The sequence below is a fragment of the Copadichromis virginalis genome, linkage group LG23 (assembly GCF_057382275.1).
Source record: "Copadichromis virginalis isolate Kocher_CV1m ecotype Utaka linkage group LG23, C_Virginalis_male_GT1.1, whole genome shotgun sequence".
NCBI lineage: Eukaryota > Metazoa > Chordata > Actinopteri > Cichliformes > Cichlidae > Copadichromis > Copadichromis virginalis.
This window is the reverse complement of record NC_140639.1, coordinates 39,234,505-39,253,040: the sequence shown is the minus strand read 5'-3', so window position 1 is coordinate 39,253,040 and position 18,536 is coordinate 39,234,505. Positions and strand designations below refer to the sequence as shown.

Here is an 18,536-nt window from a genome sequence, read left to right as displayed (position 1 = left end):
CTGAGTTTAGCAAAGCAACTACCTAACTCCTGATCTCTCCTTCCTCTCTGTGTTTTCTGCAGCAGGTTGGACTCTGCCCCCTGAGATGTTACTGAGCGGTGAGGATGGATCAAAGAAGGAAATCATGACGGTGACGAGCTGCATGCCACCCTCCAAAAACTGCCGGAGTCGCTCCAACTGACACAGATATGCCTCGCCTGCCCTCCTGATTCCTCTTGCCCAACTCTTTATCTTTCCCCCTGTCCAGTCAAAGTCAGTCCAGCTCTTCCAAGTCTCTGTCCTGTCAGCATGGCTACACCTTTCCTGTGGAAACTGTCCTCTCAGAAGCTGGGCTTCTTCCTGGTCAGCTTCGGCTTCATCTGGGGCATGATGCTGCTGCATTTCACCATCCAGCAGCGAGCCAGCCACGAGAACAGTGCCGTGCTGCGTCAGCAGATCCTCGACCTTAGCAAGCGCTACATCAAAGCACTGGCTGAGGAGAACCAAAGTGTCATGGATGGTCCGTATGTTGGAACCATGACGGCTTACGGTGAGTAGTCGACTCGCTGACATGGCTGCTCTGATTTTAGCAAACAAGAGCAATCTTTCTACCTTTACTACAGAATCTTTGTCGCCAAATGTGCTCTTCAGCAAGGCCAGGATGCCATGTCTCAATCAGTCACAAAATAGTTTGACACATGCTTCCAGAGCTGAACATTTCTGGGACATACCTGACAGTGCATGTCATCAATCAGTGTTTGACCTCTGGAGTATGAATCTCTGTGAGACTGCTGTGATTTGCAAGTAGTCTGGGGCACTTAGTGCTCACAAGTGGTGGGCCTGTACTTGGCATTATACACACCCTTATTAAAGCAGCTTCCTTGCTTAGACCACGGAGTATTTGCAGAAGTGCAAATGCATATGAAACAGATCGTTTCCTGGTGCGTGGTATGTAAGAGCTGAAGAAAATCATTTGACCTGATTCTCTTGATAGTGCCCCCCATCTCCATCTTACTGATATCGCTCTCCAGGTTTAAGGTTGGGTATGGTTGGTTATTTTAGTGCTGTAAATGTGTCACTTTAAGTGTAAAAGGCCAGATACATGTACATGTTTAAGTGTGAAGCATAGCAAAATTCAAGACAGTTATTTTAGGCTGTTGGCCTCTGTTTCCACATCTTCTTTAAATTGGATGGAATAGTTCCACTTGTCTGCCTCCTGAACAGGTGCAGCATCGGCTCTATTTTTAAAAAAAAATGTTCGGGAGCTTTAACGTCAATACGGCTGCATTGGAGCATAATACTGTAATAGCACAGGTCCAGAAGAGCCATCAATAAGTTATTCATGCCATTAATAGACCTGTATGGCTCAATGGGAGGCTTCATTAGAAACCTGAGATTGGAATTGATTGTTCTCTAATGCCCAGAGAAACAACAGGATACAGTAGAGCTCCTGGAGATTAGGAATGTGAAGAAGGAGCCAGAGCGAGAAGAGAAGAGAAACAAGTGCGCTGGTAGCATAGGGTGTCAAATTTCTGCTTCCCCCCCTTTTCTGACACGCATTAAACTGCTTTTGTTTATTTCATGTATTTCAAGTGCATGCAGAATGTGGAAAAAATTCAGGTCCCTACGCAAAACGTCTTCCTTTCCAAATTACTGCCAGTAATCAGGCTCTGCTTAAAACATTTAACTCAGCAGTGTCATCTGAGCTGCTTGGAGGAAATAAACTTCAACATCTGCATTATTATATTAAGTCATTATTATTGCTTGTTTGTGCTGCTTTCATTGCCCAGACTTGAAGTACATTTGCATGGGACCTATCCTCCTGTAAACTCTGTGATTTGTTTGGGGTAAAGTGGTCTGAGCCCCATCCATAGATTTATTTGTAATACATCAGCCTGTCGTTCCAGGGAACAGATTCCTGTCCAGTTTGTTTTGTTCCCTTATATGATCGATTGATTTTCACACTGCTGTAGCAGTCTGCTGACCGGCATCCAATATCCCATCACAGTCCATTTCAAGTCCTTGATTAGATAGCCGAGCACTGGGATCCTCTGTGCTTCCTGTGTTTGGCTTGATACAATTCGTAATGAGTTTACTGGGAAACAGCGTTTCCTCCTTTACCACCCATAAATGACCCATGCCATCTTAATGCATGTGGTTTTAATACTGTAACTCCTGAAAGCTGATTTGGGCCACTTAGTTGCTTTTAATGGTCAGGATAATTTTAAGAAACCCACATGTTGAGAAGCATCTAATCAGTGAGTCCAAGCCTTTTTGTACACAGCCAGTCGCTGAAAGATTTCAGGTATTTCTTTCTCTCTGCGGGTGTTTAAAAACATCTTCAGGGTTATATTTAGATTTTTAAAAATCCTGTGCTACTATATGAACTGAATTCATCAACAGGTAAAAGTGTATTTTTAGGAAGATTGAATTAGTGGGGGAGTACTTAGAACCACTCGTAGCTGATTTCCCACATAGCAAGAAAGTCCTGGGTTCACATCATCAGCCGGCTGGGGCCTTTTGTGTGGAGATGTTCTTCGTGTGACTGCATGGGTTCTCTGTGGGTACTCCAGGTTCATCCCACAGTCCAAAAACATGCTTGTTAGATTAATTGGTGATTCTAAATTGGCCATAGGTGTGACTGTAAGCATGAATGATTGTCTGTGTCTCTGGATTGGCCTTGCATTGAACTGGCAGCTTGTTTAGGATGTAAAATACGTTTCACTGTATGAAAGCTGTGTTAGACTCGGCACCCTGTAACCTTAAATTGAATAAGTGAATGAGAAAGTGGATTTGTGAATTACATTTGAAATATATGGTTCTGATTGGTAGAAATCCCTTTAGTACAAGTATATTGAATTCCCTGTTTTGCTTCCTAACTATAATTTCTTTCAAGCTCATTTCTTCAAGCAACTTTAAAGTGGACATTGTGTTCCTGCTTTATTAAGTCTTCTGTTTTAGTTTTCAGTGTGTAAAATGTTTCAATTATATTTCAGTAGATTGCAGTCAACTGGCTTCGGTTATCTTACATCTCACACTTCAAGTGCATAACCCTAGCTACAGTGGCTGCTACAGGACAAACATGTTTTAGTTATCCAAGAGAGATCAAAACATTATAAACATGTCACACTCCATAGCGCCAGCTGGCGTGTTTCTGCTGCTGTTTGGCCTGGATCTGCCCCAGAGTCAGTCCACCGTTTACCTCAGGTGTCAATGCCAAGTGAGAATCGTCCAGCTTTATTTACTATGGAAGAAGCTTTAAAACTTAATGAAAGGAGTCTGATACAAGTTGAAAAGTTAGACAAGCTCACTTCTGATTTATGACACTGATACTCAAGTGAGTTGTTAAGGATAGGCTGAACTGTCAGTAGCGCTGCTGTTTTCTTTCAACTCATTCAATGTTTCAATTCAACAGCTTGGACAGTCTCGGTCGTTGTGTCCTTGGGCAAGACACTTCACCCGTTGCCTGCTGGTGGTGGTCAGAGGGCCCGGTGGCGCCAGTGTTCGGCAGCCTCGCCTCTGTCAGTGCGCCCCAGGGCAGCTGTGGCTACAATGCAGCTTGCCATCACCAGTGTGTGAATGTGTGGATGACTGAACGTGTAAAGCGCTTTGGGGTCCTTAGGGACTAAGTAAAGCGCTATACAAATACAGGCCATTTACCATTTTATTTACCATTTATGATCATGCTAGTAGAAAATGTTAGGTCACTGCAAGTGCAATGAAAGCTTCCCATCAAGTGAACATAACGTTATGAGGGATTGAGCAGCTGACAGGGAAAGCAGAGTTTTTCAGTCATGTCATCTCACTTGACCAGCCAGCGTCAGTTTTAAACCTGAATAAAAAGGCTGTTAGAAATGAATATGATTGGATATGAGCTTTACTCTTCCGCCTTTCCAAAACTGATCCATGGAACTGGTTGGAACGATCTGCTGTTACCACGTAGCTATCAAGCTATTGTGGATTTCTTTCATGGTTGGGAAACATATAAAGCTCTTGTGCTCTGTGCTTGGCCCGGCAGCCTCGGTATGTTGCTTTTCTTCGTCCTCTCCAGGATGGTAGGTCACCATGTGCTTCCCTGCTCTTTGCTACGGTCAGTCAGATGGAGCCCACTGCCTGGCTGGATTGAGCTTTTGGTTGTGGATGATAGGAAAGAACAGGGGTTGCTGATAAATGCTTTGGGCTTATGTTTCTGTGTAATCACTTCTTTTTAATATGTCTGTGAAGGTTCTCAGTCCTCCAGGTCATCACTTCACTTCTTTTTAATGCTCACGAGCTTAATGAAATGTCCCAGGTGATTGTGTAACCACATCATTGCCTAGTTTGACACTATTGTTTATAACAGAATGAATTTCACTATGTTTATTGCTGCAGGGTTTGTTTTTGCAAGTGCATCAGTAATAAGAAGGATGGAGGCCGGCAGAAATGTTTCCCTAGGTGTGCCATTACTCATCCAGCTTACCTGGCAGCACATTTAATGCACACAACGACAGGTCAAAGCATTATTCACAGCAACACACAGCCTGATGAAGGTTTTTGAATCACAATCTCACATTTAATTATAGTGAAGCCTCACGTTTAACTATAGTAATTATAGTGACAGATATTACTTCCTCACTTGATAAATACTCCTATCGATGCTACTCTCCACATTTTACTATAAAATAAAGACATGATGGTGGTTATAGTCACTGATGTTTTTCATTTCCTACTAAGCAGATGTGCTGGTGTTTATTAATGTTCCTCCAGGGTCAAGGGCTGGGATAATCCCCCTAAAGTTCTCAAAGTATTGCAATTTAACTTTCTCAGCTCATGCTATGATCCAACTCGCTAGTGCTGTGATCGAGATTCCTCAGAAATCGGATGTCGTAACCTTTAGTGCATTCCAGAAAATGTCCAAAAAACCCAAACAAACTGAATTTGTTATGGTTCTTACCTGCAGGTGTTGTTGCTCAACAGAGAGGGTATAGCTACTGCCTCTTCCAAATCTAATGATATATGGAAAGTGGCAATTTTTATGCATAGAGTCTGATTACATAGTCCACCGGCTTTGTGTAAGCTGGGGCTGTTGGTTTTCTGAAAAAAACCCCAAAACAAAACCAAAAAACAAAGGATAAGATCATTTGAATACGCTTTAAAAAAGGAATGTTAACTGTATCCTAACTTCATCAAAACAGTCTCATCTTGACTCGAGGTTGAAACAGTTGCTTTAACAGTTTGGCAAATCTCATCAGCATCAGACCTAAAGCAGCCAACTACACTGCACTGATTCAAATTTAGTTTAAAGTCAGATTTGTATATGTCTCAGGGTTTTTACAGAGCCTCTAACCTTTTACATGCGGAATATCACACTGAGCTCCATTTTTCATTAAATACAGTAAAGTGAGCACAAACCTTTGAACATTTTGCTCTGTCAGCCATGACAGTAGAGCACAGAGAAACATGGCAACATCAAGAATAATCCCTTGACCCTAAGTGTCATTACCAGTGACACTTAGGAATTTTAAAATGTCAGCTATGTTGGTATCGCATATATTAACATTGCATAAATATCAATAGCTGTACCTTTTTGTCTAGGTGTCTGTGTGTGCCTATTTAATACTGGTTCCAGTACTCATGCTTAATGGTAATAAACACAATTGGTAAATTACCCTACTGGCTTGCTCAGGTAAGTCTGGTTTAACTGGAGTGACCATGGACAGTGTTTGGACTCTTGTTGTGAGGAACATTTAACATATGCACACTATAACTTCATACATCTGTCACATAAGCTAGAAGTTTCTATCTTTTGCTCTCCTATTGGAAAGACGTACCAAATGAAATTTGAAACAAGTCTAATGAATCTCTGTGTTATTCGGCCTGAAGTCAGGGCTCTGTTTCTGGGGTGAATATATTATGTTCGGCCCAATAGCTTGGCATGGCAAAGCTTTCCGTTTGGATTCTTCCTGGTGTCACCGAGCTGCTCTCTGTACATCTGCTCCTCCCAGCATACCTCGGCTCGTCCAAATCAGACAAATGCTCTGGCCTTTCCCTTCACACGAAACATACTGGTGGTGCTGTGCCAGGCCTCGTTGTCCTATTGCCAATCTGTCTGACGTGATGAAAAATGGCGTGTTAAATGCATCATGGCGCGGGAAAAAGTGGTGTTTACATGTGACAGACAAGCAGCAATTACCATCTTCTGAGTAAAGCAACCCTGAGTCATTTTGGATTAGTTCAGTAGATATTTAAGCCAATATACAAATAATATAACTGGCTATGGCTTTTAAGAGTATCTCAGACCTTTTCTCTCAATGAAAATTAGCAAGCGTAGGCGTTTTCTCTCTGTTAACTACATAACATGACATTTAAACTGTCGCTAATATTCATTTGTGTTCCTGATGTTGCTGCATTTAAGTTATCTTTATGTAACCTCTCTTAGCTTTGCTGGCTAATATAAATAACAACTGTTGGCTGTAGCTTCAATGCTATCATTGTTTGCATAGCTGTGTAATGGCCTTTGGCTCCATTGGTAGTCATTAGCATAACCTTTTTGAGTGGATGTATTCATAGAAGCAGACTTGCGTCTGTTACCTATGTACCCTTGCTTTCCAATGGTAGGGGATACTCTGTGCTCTGAGTAGCATTTCCAGCAGCTTTAACATTTCTCTGTAAATGCCAGTGCATTTGTTACAGGTTAAAGTATCAAGACAAGTACCTTGATAAATGGGTCCAAAAATACAGTATTTAAGCATTGTGACTGTGCAAATATAATCTAAATATGGCCTCATCTATCTGGCTACTGGTCAGGAACGTTCCTACATGTTCTGCATTTTGCCATGGTTGTGTTTTATGAAAGTAAATTTAGAAAAGATTTACGTGGAAATGCAAAGACCCTCACAAAACTGGAGGAACAGGAAGTCATTTGCAAAGACTCGGGTGCTCCCCATTAATAATTAAATGAGCCGGAAGCTGGTCCCTGAAGCCTCAAGAATGTGTTGTTGTAGGACCTGAGCTTGTCATTGAAGCTGAAGCTATTTATTGTCAGAGATAGCTGAGCAATTTTCCTCAGTCAGTTCCATGTGGGGACTTTTACAGAAAGGCAAGCTCTACTTGCCTTGCTTGTCCTGGCTGAATACCACTGCTCATACTACAGATGGCAGCTTTAATGGCACGTTTGTGTCGATTTCTAAAGAAATATCATAATTGACCAACCATATTTGAGCTGGTTTTTGCTGCAAACGAATAAACAGTGTTTGGAGTATGTGGAGAACAAAAGAAAGAGAATGTAATCTTGAAACTACTATCCTTTCCGTTTTGTGGTAATTAAGCCGTAAAACATTGAACTTAACATGATACAGAAACACAAGGAAACAAAGAATGCTGGGTCAAAATGACCCAGGACCATGATACTTAAGCTGGAGACCCCAAATTTAAAACAAAAGCGTTAGGACTTTAGTCAAAATCCTTCTAGGAGCAACTTGTGCCACTTGGTGACTATCTCACACTCAGATGGCAGCTGGCGGTAGTAGTCCTTGTTCTGCTTCGTTGAGCTCCATGAAGCTACACGTGAACCACCTTGCACCAGAGCAGAAGAAGTACTACCATCTCACAGTGTTGCTAGCTACAGTCCAAAGTTACAGCTTCTCTTTCTCATTCCACAAGAGCACTGAGCAAATATCATATTTTATGGATTGAGCAAGTGAAAAAAAATCAAAGATACACTTGCCTACGTCTATCCCGTAGTACCAGTATGCCTGCCACTACACAGCTGAAACCTCAAGTGTGCAGTTGTACCATTAAAGTAACTGGTTTTCTGGAAACAGGGGCAAGATACGTGCCAACTTTGGTTTTATAAAATTCTCAGAAATTTCTAGCCTGGTTTTTATTCCTCTCCCTTAAAATGTTTGCTTTAGTCACACAACACTTTCAGCTTTTAGAAGAAATCCCCCATCGATGCCTTTCCCACCACTTTTTAGATTAAAGGTTGATTTTGACAACTTAAGCTCTTTGACAACTTAAGCACTCTACTCCAACTCATGGACCTGACACACCGCTTTTTTTTGCTGGAGAGAAATAAAATTTAACATTCTCATTTTGCAGACCTGAAGAAGACTCTCGCAGTCCTGCTGGATAACATCATGATGAGGCTGGGCAAGCTAGAGTCCAAGGTGGAGAACATCTACAATGGCACAGGGCCCAACCTGAGCAACGGCACCAGCACTATTACGCCCAGTGCTCCAAACTCAGAGAAAGTAAACGTGGCAGGTATGTGCGGCAGTCTTCTTTCGCTTTGGAATAGAGTGTTTGTGTGCATGCTGTGCCAAGGTGGGGGGCAGTCTAAAGGATTTATTTTGTATTTGGATTTGTAAATGTTATCAGTACAAGCTTAGAATCAGACACCTTCCTGGCTCCAGTGGTCATTGATCCTGTGCCACTTAGAAAGACTATAAATGTCTCTGTGCACTCATCCTTTTAGAAGTGTTTGATACATACACAGTACTGAGAAATGGGAATAAGCTGATTGTGGCTGTAGAAAATTTCTTTAAAACTACTCTAGTCAATATCTTTCCTGCGGCATGCAGCTAGCTAAACTTTCCCAGTATTGCCACTGCACTTGATGGGTCCAGACCGCATCCTTGGACTTGATTCAAATAAGGCCTGTGTTCACGCTGCATGACCCTTTTATTAGCTTTCATTGATTTTCCTGCCAGCTTTCAGATGATGAATTCAGCCCAGCTGAGAGAATGAGGTGTTGGTTTTTCTGAGACCCCTCTGAGGGACTTGCTCTCAGTTGTTTGCGCAGCATTAAACAGTAGGAATGTGAAGCTGCACAGCGAAGCAGTATGTGCAGAATTGGATTAGACTGATTGAGATGTTCAAAGAAACACTGGCATTAGTGTAATTCTAATGAGAACTGCTGTGCTGTGCTGCCGCCATCATTTTGGAAGTGCTGATGAGGCCTTTGTGAATTTGTTATTTCACATGACAAAGGACGGTAAGAATACGACAAAATTATGTAGAGTTGAATGAAAGTGTGAGTGTTTGTGATGAAAATACCTGTCAAGGATATAAACAGGCCACTCACTCTTATAGCAGTGAATTCAAAGAGATACAGTGTAGAACATTTGAAAGGCAACACCGAGTAAATTACATGACCAAAGTGTGTGAAATGAATGTATATTGTTTTCAGAGCTGCCCAAGGAAATTAAGTTCTAGTCATATATACGGGCAGGGCAGTTTCTATTAGAAAATTGAAGCCGTTGAAGTTTCCTCCAGGGAAGAGAACATAGATCACCTGCCCACAGATCTAAAAGAAAAGGCAGCGTCGCATTAAAAATCTTATGGCTGAGTAACTAAACAGATTAATTGTTTTTTATTTTGTTTAAAAACTGTTATTTCATCTTCTTTTTCTTTTTTTTGGCTTTAACTATATTCTATAACTATATATGTAACCACCCTGCACAGGCCTGTGGTGAGCCGCGGTAAACCTTGGATGCATCATTTTGAAACAAATGCAAATTAAAAAAAAGAAAATGTGATAATGAAAAAACAGTAATCAATATAGTAACGGTTCCAGACGGTGTCCGACTTTCAGAATTGCTCAGTAAAAAAAACAAATCCTCACTTTCTCTTCCTGTTTCTGTGATATTCAAAGCCTGCTTTGCAGTCATTCTAATGCCACATCCTTTCACCTGCCTTGGTTTGTTTGCCTGGCACTAAAGCAATTTTCTGCTCTTCTTTAGCATCTTTGGAAGGTTGCCTTTGACTGTATCTCTGCTCTTTCACTAATAGAAACGTTTGTACAGTGAAATGACTCAAAATGATGTGTTCAAAAGCCAGAGTACTCTGGGCTTTAAAAAAAAAGAGACAGGGATCGTTTTAAAAGAAGCTGTTATAATTGTTAGTGAAGCCGAAATGTTTGACTCATCGGTTGATTTAGTTGATAGTTGATATTCAGTCGATCAAGATTGTCAAGTTAGTGTTATGCATTGAATCGTCTGGACATCTTTCAGTTTCTTGACGACGTTTCACCTCTGATCAGAGAAGCTTCTTCAGTTCTGAAGCTTCTTGGATGAGATGTGAAAGATGTCCAGATGCTTTTCTTTCCAAGCTCCTTAGACCAGGAGTCATATTGTTTCTCATTCGGGAGCGGTTTTCAGTAAGCGTATTAAAACCATTGTGCATATTCTTTCTCATGTTCAAAATAACAACATTGTTTTTTTGTTGTTGTTTTTTTACTTGGGGTAACAATACTGCAGTCTGTTTGGGGTTGCATAAGGTTCTGATCTGCAGTTACTGTGTTACCTGTAGCTGATGGCAGTATTTACACCCCCCACCTGTACAGAAAATAAAGCCGTACTCTGCTGTGGGCACGGCTGGCAGCAAAATGAATTTTAGCCACCAAACAGAAGGAATCAATATCTGTTTCAGTGGATTCTATATTTAGAACATTTTCACTGCTTCACCTGCTGTCAGACGGGCCTTTACGACGAGGAAGCAGAGCTGTTACGCTCCACCAGACTCCACTGACAAAATGAGGAAGTTCGCCTCATAAAAGATTTGAGCTGTCTGCTGCTGCTTTGATTGGTTATTTAGTGGTGTATTTGAATGTACTCGTCAAATCAACAGTGAAAGTATCGAGCAGCGCCAGATTTCTGTGAAATAATAAAAAAACCCAAAAAACTCAGCAGACTGTGGCGAAAGCCGCCACAGTCTGTGGCGAAAGCCGCCACAGTCTGTGGCAATAGTTTCTGCAAATCAACAAACTTTGCACCTGTTGCCCCAGATTAAGATTACATAAATGTGTCCTGTCAAACTTTATTATATAAATTTATATCCATTGTTGAAAGAGCAGCACTGTCTTGCTCTGTGAAGTACAGATGGAGACGTAATACAACATCAAAGCATAACCATATCAACAATATTGTCCCATTCCATCTCCATTATGAAGATATATCTATGCATTAATATATGTAATTAAAAACAAACACACAAACAAAATGTAATATTATGACCCAGTCCTAAATTTGAGCATAAAACCTTGTCATTAATTACAGCTTAATTACATTTTTGCAAACCAAGGAATTAGCAGATTAATCAGTAGCTAATTGCAGCTGTAGTGAAGAAAAAGCTTACATGTAATTACATGGAAATGGAATAAAAAAAAAAATAGATGTAATATTTGTAGAGGTTTATGGAAGGCTAGACTTCTTAGATGGAGCGGGTTTTGTGACATTAGGTGGCGGTTAATGAGCCCTGCCTTTGCAGGCAAGCGTGATAAAACATTGTCAGAGCACTCTTGGCTTGAACTGCCCTGTTCCACAGAAATCGTAGCTGGACCTGTGACTCATCTCAGTGAACTTGCAGTGGCCTGTTGGCCTAAAACAACCAGTGGCACCCTTCAGAGACATCTGGAGCCTGAATGTATGTCAAAGCTGACAAAGCTGCACCAATGTCTCTCTTGATAGTTGAACTAAAGGCCCCAGCACTCCAGAGCCTCCATTGGAGCATGTCCTCTGTCTTGGAGCAGGGGCAGTGCTGTTGCCAGCTCCACCGGCGCTCCTCCCTGACTGGAACGCAATTACAGAGATAAGAATCTGGACAGTGAGTGCAACACGCCTGCCTTTCAGGGAGGCTGCTATCAAGATGGAGCTGAGCAGCAGCTCTGGGACTGCGCCGTTTCCAATGGAAAGAGGGAACAGAAAAGAGGCGCATAGAGAGACTACAAACCAAAACTACTGGAGTGAGGAGTCTTTAACTCCTCACGCCTTTAAATCTCACATTGCTGAAATAAAAATGAACCAGGTCTTTAGCCACATAAGGCCATGAATGATTTGCATACAATGCTGGTAGTTCCCTGCCAACTGTTTAGACATTGTGAAGAGCTCCTTCTGTCTTGAGATTGCAGCTGCCTTGCGTTGTGTGTTGTACAAGCTTCATTAGAGGTTGAGGAATTACATTAACATGGTACAATTTTTCTTCAGCCAAAGACAACGGGCACAGATGTCTGTTATGGTGGCCTTTAGATTGCTTCTTAGCAGTAAGCAGATGGGGCCTGGTCAAACTGCATGTGATGCCATGTCTCACCACGCTGTTGCTAATGTAGCTAATCAACCTCTCTAACCATGTTTCATCCAAAGTTCTGCCCCTGGCATGGAGTCTATGTAATCTCCTTCTTCTCACTCACACACACACACACACACACACACACACACACACACACACACACACACACACACACACACACACACACACCAGGCATAGAGATAGATGTAACGAACGGTCAGGTGGTGATTTGCAGCATCTAACTCTCCCACGACTCTCACTTGTTCCGTTTCATTCCCCCTGCGATGTATTTCTCTTCCCTTTGCGAGTGTTTAAGGTTATCAATGTCTCTTCCGTCTCAGCCACACCACTGGTGATGTTTGGCTGATTTGCTGCTCGCTGTCTCTCAGACGCCGCCGGCCAAACAGAGATGCTTGCATTCACCACTCGCGGCATCTTTGCCGCTTTGTCTCTTTCAGCTATCGATCGGCTTGATTTTCTGTTTAATGTTCTCAGTGAAAGATGAGATCCAATCCTCAGTATCAACAAAGGAAAGAGACGAGGATAGTGCTTCTGCTGGGAGTTGCTGGTGGCTCTCTCACTGTGCCTTATTTTCTCTTTAGTCATCTGCTCGATATTCCTCATTTTCCAAAGCCACTTGTGTGTCCAATGTACCTCACAACAGGACGTCACTATTATCAGTTTAATAATAAATACATTTTTCTACTTGGGTTTAGATTAGACTGGATAGCATCTTGTTTTTGAAGGCCTGGATTCTCGGTGTACAGATGAAAACTAATAAAATACACATGCAATTCAATTCATTGCTAATAAGTTGCAGAGAGATGCTATCCACTCCCACACACTAAAATCCTCCCACGATTCCTGACTTTCATCACCCTAAAATCTTTGAATGTTGCATAGCAGCATAAACGAAACCAGAATTTGAACCATTGCTTTTACAGCTGTTGGATCTGTGTTGTATTTCTCAGTGTTTTAGTTTCGCCCTTCAGTGTTTCTTACAGATTTACTTTCTAGTTGTGGTTGTGGCTGTCAGTACTCTGCTCTAAAGCCTTGGTATAGCAGCACATTAAGCAGTAAGGGTGGCTTTGCAAGTTAGTATCTTATGTCTTACAGTGTCTCACAGGTTAGAGTGGACATCAATACATCTTATAACAGAAGTGCTGAAGACTAAACTTTAGCGTTTAAAAACCTAGCATCATCGGTCTTGACGTACCATTCAGTCTCACCCATTCTTAATTCAGTCATTCACCAACCAACTTTAATCTCAACTTTAATTTTTAAGGATTAATTTTTTGAGGATAATTTTATCTTCTTTTTTTTTTTTTTGCTCCCAGTACCAAAGTTAAGTGGCAGTATTCTGGCTCTTTAAAGCAAAAAGAATCTTGACCGTCTGCAGTCAGTCCAGAATGCTGCGGCAAGGCTTTTAACAAAGACACGAAAAAGAGAGCACAGTAGACCAGTTTTATGCTCATTACACTGGCTTTCAGTACATTTTAGAATTAATTTTAAAATCTTAGTACTGACTTTTAAAGCTTTGAATCATGACGCTTCTCTCTATATTTCTGATCTTTTAGGACCTCACACTCCCTCTCGCAGCCTGAGATCATCTAATCAAAGGCTGTTGGTAGTTAGTTAAAACCAGAGGTGATAGATCTCTTAGAGCTATGGCCCCCAGGCTGTGGGAGTCTCTCCCTCCATCTTTACGTTGCCTGGATTGTATTTATTCTTTTAAACATCATTTTAAGACTCATTTATTTAGACTAGCTTTTAATTAGATTTGTTCTGTATGTTTGATTGTACTGTTTTATGTTTATCTGTTATATATTATTGTGAAACACTTTGTGGTTTTTATCCTGTCAAGAGTGCTATATAAATCAATAAAGTAAAGTAAGTAAGGGTGTTGGCGATGACCCGATGCATGTTAAGAGTTCAGCTTTGATGTGGCATTCTTGGCAGAAAGTCTCACTCTCCTCTACTTCCTCCACATCTTGTGCGTACCTGCCTGTTTTAGTTTGACGTGGACTGAGCCTCTCCAGGACTTTTCCCACTTGCACATGATTGCACGTCAAGCACAGCAAACTTCTTCCGCTGTGATTGTATTTGCCCCGTGTGCATACTTTCATTACCTTATAGTATCTATCGCAGCAAACTGTGTACTTAAGTCTGATTTTCAATGAATGGACATTCGAGTTTTGCCATACAATAGTCAAACTCATGCCATACTTTTGCAAGCATGCCTGGAGTCACTGTAGCTGTTGTGAAGCTACGGCAGCCACACAAAACTCACCAATCTGCTCTTTCTATCAGTTCATTCGATCATTAGCAGTTAACAGCTGCAAAATTAAAGCGCGTTGAAATCTGTGTCTCATGAATAAGATACTCCATGGATAACACATTTGACTCTATTAGATTAGATAAAAGGGAGTCATGATGGCCAGTTTTTTAAGTCCCCCGCCCCCCCCCCCCCAAAAAAAGTTCACAGTTATCAAACATCAACATACTAACCCATCTGAAGGCTCTTTACAGATACAGATATTTTTTTGTTGTTGTGAGGTCACATAGTGTAAATCCCCTCGTGTCGCTCCTTTCCCTCCACACTCTTATTTCTCTATTTCAGCCCTTTATGCCGCAGGCAGGCTTGTATGTACCCTTGAGGTCTTGACTGGGTTGAGTGGAAGGAACATCTGGGGATGATGCGCCATTGGCTGCGACACGTGCATCCAACTTTTTCTTCTTTGTTTTCGTCTCTCATCTTACGACTTCCCTCTTTTTCTTTTTTTTCTGCCCAGTGACTGTTTGCAGGGAATCTGCTAATTATGAAATCTGACAAACACTGAGAGTTTAACGGTGTTAGGTCCAAAACGCCATACCATATTTTTCTGCTTTTACCATTTCTAATTCTCGTCCCTCTTGTTTACCTTCAGTCTCTTCATGCTCCATGTTTTTTTTCTTTTCCCCTCTTTGTATGCTGCCCTCTCTCTTCCCCCCCTACATCCTCTTCCTCTGTGCCAGTTTTGCTGCTCTGCTGGTTCAAGCCGCTGCTCCGGCCCTATAGGAATATAATCGGCTTTGACTCCTTCCACCAAATATCAACCATTTCCCCAGGCATATTTTATATATTTTTTTTTATTTTTTTATTTTTTAATAGCCGGATAAACACACACACTTACTCCAGTTTTCATTCACTGCAGCTGCAGATTTTTCAGGATCCAGATGACAGAACAGGGCAGCAGGCGCACATGAACGCAGAGCTGATGCAATTCAGTCCTTTTTCACACAGAGACTGACGACTGCATTATCGCCCGTGCTTGTTCATATTCGGGTTGCATGTTTAGACACCCACCCACATACGAGAGGAAACCAAATTCTCTGCATATTTTCCTGCATCGTGCAACTGCCTTCCTCTAAAGCCGTATCTTGCATTGTAACACCGGTCGCAGAGAGTGCATGTGTCCAGCACTTGGTCAGAAACAATTCAAGGTTTCAGGCCTTGCAGAGGAAATGGAACATCTGCAATAAACTTGCTGCTATTTTTAGTCTAGTTTCTCAGGTCTGTTTAAAATCTGTCATCAAAACAGTGAATTCTTTGAAGACACAAGCCAGTCTTCACAGCCTTGCCCCTCTAACCACAATTGGTAGAAATCAGCAGTGGAACATTAGTCATAGCTCAGCAATGATGAGAGCTAATCACAGCTTTCTGGCAGCCCTGTGTCCTTGTGTCGCTTTTGGTGCAAAATCGGCATCGTCCTCTATTTTCGGAGGGAACAGCGAACCGATCAGATTGCTCGAGCACAAAAGAGGGATTGATTACAGACAGTTTCTGTTCTGTGCAACAGAGGAAGGGAGAGTAATATGAAACTTGGTGTGGGCTGGATGTTGGGGTTACGTGGGGAAATTTGGATTTGGTTTTTTAGCCTCCAGAACTTTGCAGTGGAACACTTGTGTGGACCAAAGGCAGAGAGACACATGTGTTTTGACCACTTCCAAACACGTGCCGCCTCGTATTGGGAAGCCCCTCTGGTGTGTGTGTGTTACCCTGCTGTGGTCCCTTCAGGTGGCAGCCTGGCCTAAAGAAATGGCTTTCAGTAGCTTTTGGGAGTTTCATTTAAGGGGTGCAGGTCAAGTTTTACAATATATACAAACACTGTAAACGCAAAAGCTGTCCGTAATCCTTCTATAATCCTAATGTTTACATTTTTTACATTTTGGAGTGATGTAATTATTACTTCAGTTGTGTATTTAGTGTGTGAATGTTGTGGTTTCCAAAGTTTGTGTTGCTGAGAGTGTAAATGTTTCGCCAACATAGCTAGGGCTCATGTAGCAGTTAATTGCCTACCTCTCTGTGTTATTCTGGGTTATTAATAAGTTTTTAATAAAACGTAATTTCCTGTATGAGACATTGAAAAATTGAGCAAACACTGAGCTCGTTACACGTGAAGAAAAGCTTGTGTACAACAAATGTAGGTAAATCTCTACCTACATTTGTTTAGCTTTTTTACTTAAGCAAGCAATCTCAAGATAATATTAAGCTGCCTTGTCCTACCTATGCGTTGATTATCATTGTATTTTCTGTCCATTTTTCTTTGAGGCAGTGAGTTTGCACAGTTTATAAAAAATGCATCAAATTTTACAGTGTACTCAAAAGTTAGGCTTAAACTTTTCTGTTTCTGGCATTTTCTGCTTTAATAATTAATACAACATTTTGTTTAATAATGTGAATGAATGTGTATTTGGTATATCCTGTACCAGAGGTTTTATTTTTTTAATGTTTTTTATTGCATTTAGATTTAGAATTCACTGAACACTGGTGTAGTCTCCGTAAACATACGCATCAACACATCTTTGTGCTTGTTGTCTTGGTAAATTTGACCATATTAAAAAAAACAAAAAAAAACTAACGACATTAGTATTATTATTTTGTACTGTTTCAGTCAGTGTTTATTTTTTCCTAAAGTTTACGTCTTTAATTTTAGTTTGTATTTCTTTTAACTAATTGTTTTCTCACAGTTTTGAGTTGATTATAATAATCTTGATATCTGCTCTCTTGCTGTGAGGCAATAGCAAGAAAAGGAAGTAAGACAAAACCGTTAGCATGTTCCTTATTTATAGAAAAAAAAAACCTTTCCAACAGGTAGATATAATTGAGTTGACTTATTAGACAATTATTAATTTAACTGTAATGGAAAGGGACAGGTGCTATTAAAATGTTTTTAAAGGGGAAGCTTTGAATGAATCAGTGTGGCATTGATAGAGGATTCGATTTCACAGGTTTAATGTTTTATGTCGCATGTCACTTCCTCATATATAAGGTCACACAGTTTCCTCTCTTCTGAGTGAGCTCTGTCTGGAGCTTTCAAATACAGATCTAAAAGTCACAGGGAAGTAAATGAAAACAGCAGAAAGGAACATTAACTGTATCACGTCTTAACGTGTCTGATTCCTAGAAACCCTTAAGGTCAGCCGGTGGCATCCGTAGCGTTAACTTGAACTTTAACTCCGCACTTGAACCCAAGTAGACAGCTTACAGCTGAGTTAAAAGTGAAGAGCAGAAGCACTGTTAACAGGCTGAACAGGCTCATAGGCTAAGGAGGTGGTGGATAATCAGCTTTATGATAAGGTTTGTGTGAAGCCAGGCGAGCCAATGAGAGTCGAGCTAAGTTGAACTTGTTCGTAGCACTCCCTGATGACAGTCGCTGATCTCTACCTGCACAGCTGTCGAATCTCTTTGGTGACTGTGCTCGTCAGCCTTCCTCGTGTCTAATTGATGAGCTGCTGCTGAGATGTACCCTCGCTGATACCTCTGCTTCTTCTCGCAAAGTGCATCTAAAATTAGTGTTTCTAAGCAAATGGATCAGAGGACACGGCGACAGAGGATATGCTGCACTTCTCCCCTCTGTAATTTTTTTTTTTCATTTTTATTTTTCAAGCTTTTATCTCAGTTGTCACCATAGTGACAGTTAACGCATCATGTGCTTTAAAATTGCTCATTGCTCCAGCGTCTTTGTTTAGCTAATTGTATTGTTGAGAGTTAGATTCTTACCATCTTGCACTTGCACAGCCCTTCTCTTTTGCATTCCAGTTAATTTGGTGACTTATTTGAGTCCCACTGACCAAATTATGCCATTAAAGCAGGGCCTTGGCACATGTCACGTTATCTGAGGGTTTTTAGTTAGGAACGCCTGAGAGGGAAATCATTGAGAGTGAGATGGATACAGAGAATAACAGAAACCACATATAACATAAACCAGATGTCTTCAATCCAGTTCTGGAGTTGTCAAATGTCAGATTACCTCATGGACTTGGACAAACACACATACACACTGGGACAGGGAATGGAAGAAAAACCCTCTGTGTGTGTTTGTGTGTAATATCACATATTGTTCAGAGATGATGCTATTTAAGGGCTCTCAGATGGCCAACACTGTGTGCTGGGAGCTGGCTAATGGTGACCTCAGTGCTGTGAGCTCTTGTGTATCTTATGCAAGTTGGAGTGATCTCATCTGTTTTCT

At 41.2% G+C, this 18,536-nt stretch overlaps 1 protein-coding gene across 1 annotated transcript in view; it reads left to right on the top strand.

Annotated features, from left to right (window-relative positions):
• The first annotated feature begins 230 nt into the window (after positions 1-230).
• The window catches only part of mgat5 (alpha-1,6-mannosylglycoprotein 6-beta-N-acetylglucosaminyltransferase), an 87,397-nt gene continuing 69,091 nt past the window's right edge, over positions 231-18,536 (top strand). Inside the window, exons 1-2 of the mRNA XM_085449604.1 lie at positions 231-529; positions 8,059-8,223. Of these exons, the coding sequence (XP_085305730.1) occupies positions 289-529; positions 8,059-8,223 (406 nt within the window). The 5' untranslated portion in view covers positions 231-288. The remainder of the gene's footprint in view (positions 530-8,058; positions 8,224-18,536) is intronic.